Here is a 2,776-nt window from a genome sequence, read left to right as displayed (position 1 = left end):
CTCATTTCTGTCCTTTCTTCCTTCCTAATACATTAAGTCATTCTCTTGATGTAAAGTACTCTAACATATGCTAGGAATATGGTAAAGAACTAATTTTCAAATAGCTAGATATTCTTGCTTTTCTTATGATTTAATAAGAAAACTAGACATTTGAATATAAGAAATTTTCTTGATAAATTATTTTGTATATTTAGTTAAAAGGAGAGACTACATATGCACACTACAAGTTTTTTTTTATCTGTTTGAGAGTCCTGTCTTCACTTGATATGAGTATGTTTTTGATACAGTCAAACCCAAGGTCTCTGAACTATTTCATCTCTCAGATATTGACTTATTTATTTGTTTTCCAAGAACTTTTTTTGGAGAGTAAATTAAAAATTTAGTATCCTCATTGACCTTGGAAATAGATGGGATAATTTCAGATTTACCTCTCCTTCCTCTCCTCCAAATACAGTCCCACAGTTCCATCCCCAGCACTGAAGCAGGTCACCTACTGAAATATTCTTCTCTGCCCCTCCCTCTAGTGAACTGTAGGGAACTTCCCCATTCAAGCTTCCGTCTCTCTATTCATCACATTTTCCCAACCTACAGCATCAGCAGGATTTCTCTGGGAACCAACTATACAAACCTGCCAGAGAAACAAGAGGTGAAATTAAGTACAGAGACAGCTTCAGACCTTCATTTTCCCCATCTCTTCCCAAAATCTACTACTCTGGTGTCATCATCAGCTCTTAGCAGACTACCTATTATGTCCTGCCCTTATTCTCTGTACTTATTTCAAGGGGATTGAGTAGATCCTGATTGAACACCGTTTTCTTCCTTCCTGTGGAAAACCTTACCCCCACAAGCCAATCCGCATAAATGTATCAACAGCTCACAACTATATAAACAATAGCTCACAATACAAAGAAACCTACATTACTCAGAACCCCAGTGGCCACACAGAGCAGAAATCCCTAAGACTTATGTATCAAGAAACACCCAGGCACCATATCCTCATAAGAAGAGTAGAGGGTAAAAGAAACCAGGAAAAAAAAATCTACTCAATAAGGACAAAAGGCACTAAAAACATAATAGATGAAATTGATATCACTCAAAGAAAAATGTTAAATCTGAAAAACTCTTGGCGCAAAACATACAGACAATCTGGGACACCTTGAAATGTCCAAATCTGAGAATAATAAAAACAGAAAAAGGAAAAGAAACTCAGGTCAAACAAACAGAAAATATTTTAAATGATATTATAGAAGAAAATTTTGCTAACCTAAACAGAGATGCCTATCAATACACAAGAAGCACACAGACCACCAAATACTCTGGACCAGAAAAGAAAGTCCCCCTGACACATGATAATGAAAACACTAACCTTACAAAATGAAGAAAGAATATTAAAAGCTGAAAGGGGAAAAGACAATAAACTTATTAAGGCAGTCCTATAAGAATGACTCCTGTCATTTCAATGCTGACTCTGAAAACCAGAAAGGCTTGCATAGATGTTTCATAAACGCTGACACCACACATACCAGCACTGAATATTATACCTATCAAAATTGTAACATCACAACAGATGGAACAATTAAGACATTCCTTGAGAGTCTCTTTCCGTTCCCAGCGCAGCCATGGCTTGTGGTCCCAAGAAACATCTGAAGCGTGTAGCAGCTCCAAAGCATTGGATGCTGGATAAACTAACCGGCGTGTTTGCGCCTCGTCTGTCCACTGGCCCTCACAAGCTGAGGGAATGTCTGCCTCTGATCATTTTCCTGAGGAACAGGCTTAAGTATGCCCTGACTGGCGATGAAGTGAAGAAGATCTGCATGCAGCGCTTCATTAAGATTGATGGCAAAGTCAGGACTGATATAACCTACCCTGCTGGGTTTATGGATGTCATCAGCATTGATAAGACTGGAGAGAACTTCCGTCTGATCTATGACACCAAGGGTCGCTTTGCCGTTCATCGTATTACAACTGAGGAGGCCAAGTACAAGTTGTGCAAAGTGAGAAAGATCTTTGTGGGCATAAAAGGAATCCCACATCTGGTGACCCATGATGCTCGCACTATTCGCTACCCTGATCCCCTCATCAAGGTGAATGACACCATTCAGATTGATTTGGATACGGGCAAGATAACCGACTTCATCAAGTTTGACACTGGTAACCTGTGTATGGTGACTGGGGGTGCTAACTTGGGAAGAATTGGTGTGATCACCAACAGAGAGAGACATCCCGGCTCTTTTGATGTGGTCCATGTGAAAGATGCCAATGGCAACAGCTTTGCCACCCAGCTTTCCAACATTTTTGTTATTGGCAAGGGCAACAAACCATGGATTTCTCTTCCCTGAGGAAAAGGAATCCGCCTCACAATTTTTTTTTAATTTATTTATTTATTAAGGATTTCTGCCTCGTCACCACAACCGCTTCCCATTTCCCTCCCCCCCCCCCCCCCCCCCCCGATCAAGTCCCCCCCCCTCATCTGCTCGAAGAGCAATCAGGGTTCCCTGACCTGTGGGAAGCCCAAGGACTGCCCACCTCTATCCAGGTCTCCTAAGGTGAGCATTCAAACTGCCTAGGCTCCCACAAAGTCAGTACGTGCAGTAGGATCAAAAACCCACTGCAATTGTTCTTGAATTCTCAGTATTCCTCATTGCAGACCTCAATATCAGTCCGAACACACTGAACCTGATAGAAGAGAAAGTGGGAAGTACTCTACAGCACATGGGCACAGGAGACCACTTCCTATGTATAACCCCAGCAGCACAGACACTAAGGGCATCATTGA

The 2,776-nt window shown here is 41.3% G+C and overlaps 1 protein-coding gene across 1 annotated transcript; it reads left to right on the top strand.

The window, feature by feature from the left end:
- Positions 1–1,619: 1,619 nt before the first annotated feature.
- LOC121451703 (40S ribosomal protein S4-like) lies at positions 1,620–2,339 on the top strand. Its single transcript, XM_041657422.1, has one exon. The coding sequence runs from the start codon at positions 1,620–1,622 to the stop codon at positions 2,337–2,339; it is 720 nt and encodes a 239-aa protein (XP_041513356.1).
- The last annotated feature ends 437 nt before the right edge of the window (positions 2,340–2,776 follow it).

This window comes from Microtus oregoni, unplaced genomic scaffold (genome assembly GCF_018167655.1).
Source record: "Microtus oregoni isolate MIOR12 unplaced genomic scaffold, Mior012 000008F_ref0000371, whole genome shotgun sequence".
Taxonomy (NCBI): Eukaryota; Metazoa; Chordata; class Mammalia; order Rodentia; family Cricetidae; genus Microtus; species Microtus oregoni.
Note: the sequence above shows the minus strand (reverse complement) of the source record. Positions and strands in the feature narration are given on the sequence as shown.

What these genes read in the sequence shown, in the direction of transcription:
- LOC121451703 (XM_041657422.1), top strand. Translation starts at nt 1,620, where the DNA reads ATGGCTTGTGGTCCCAAGAAACATCTGAAGCGTGTAGCAGCTCCAAAG.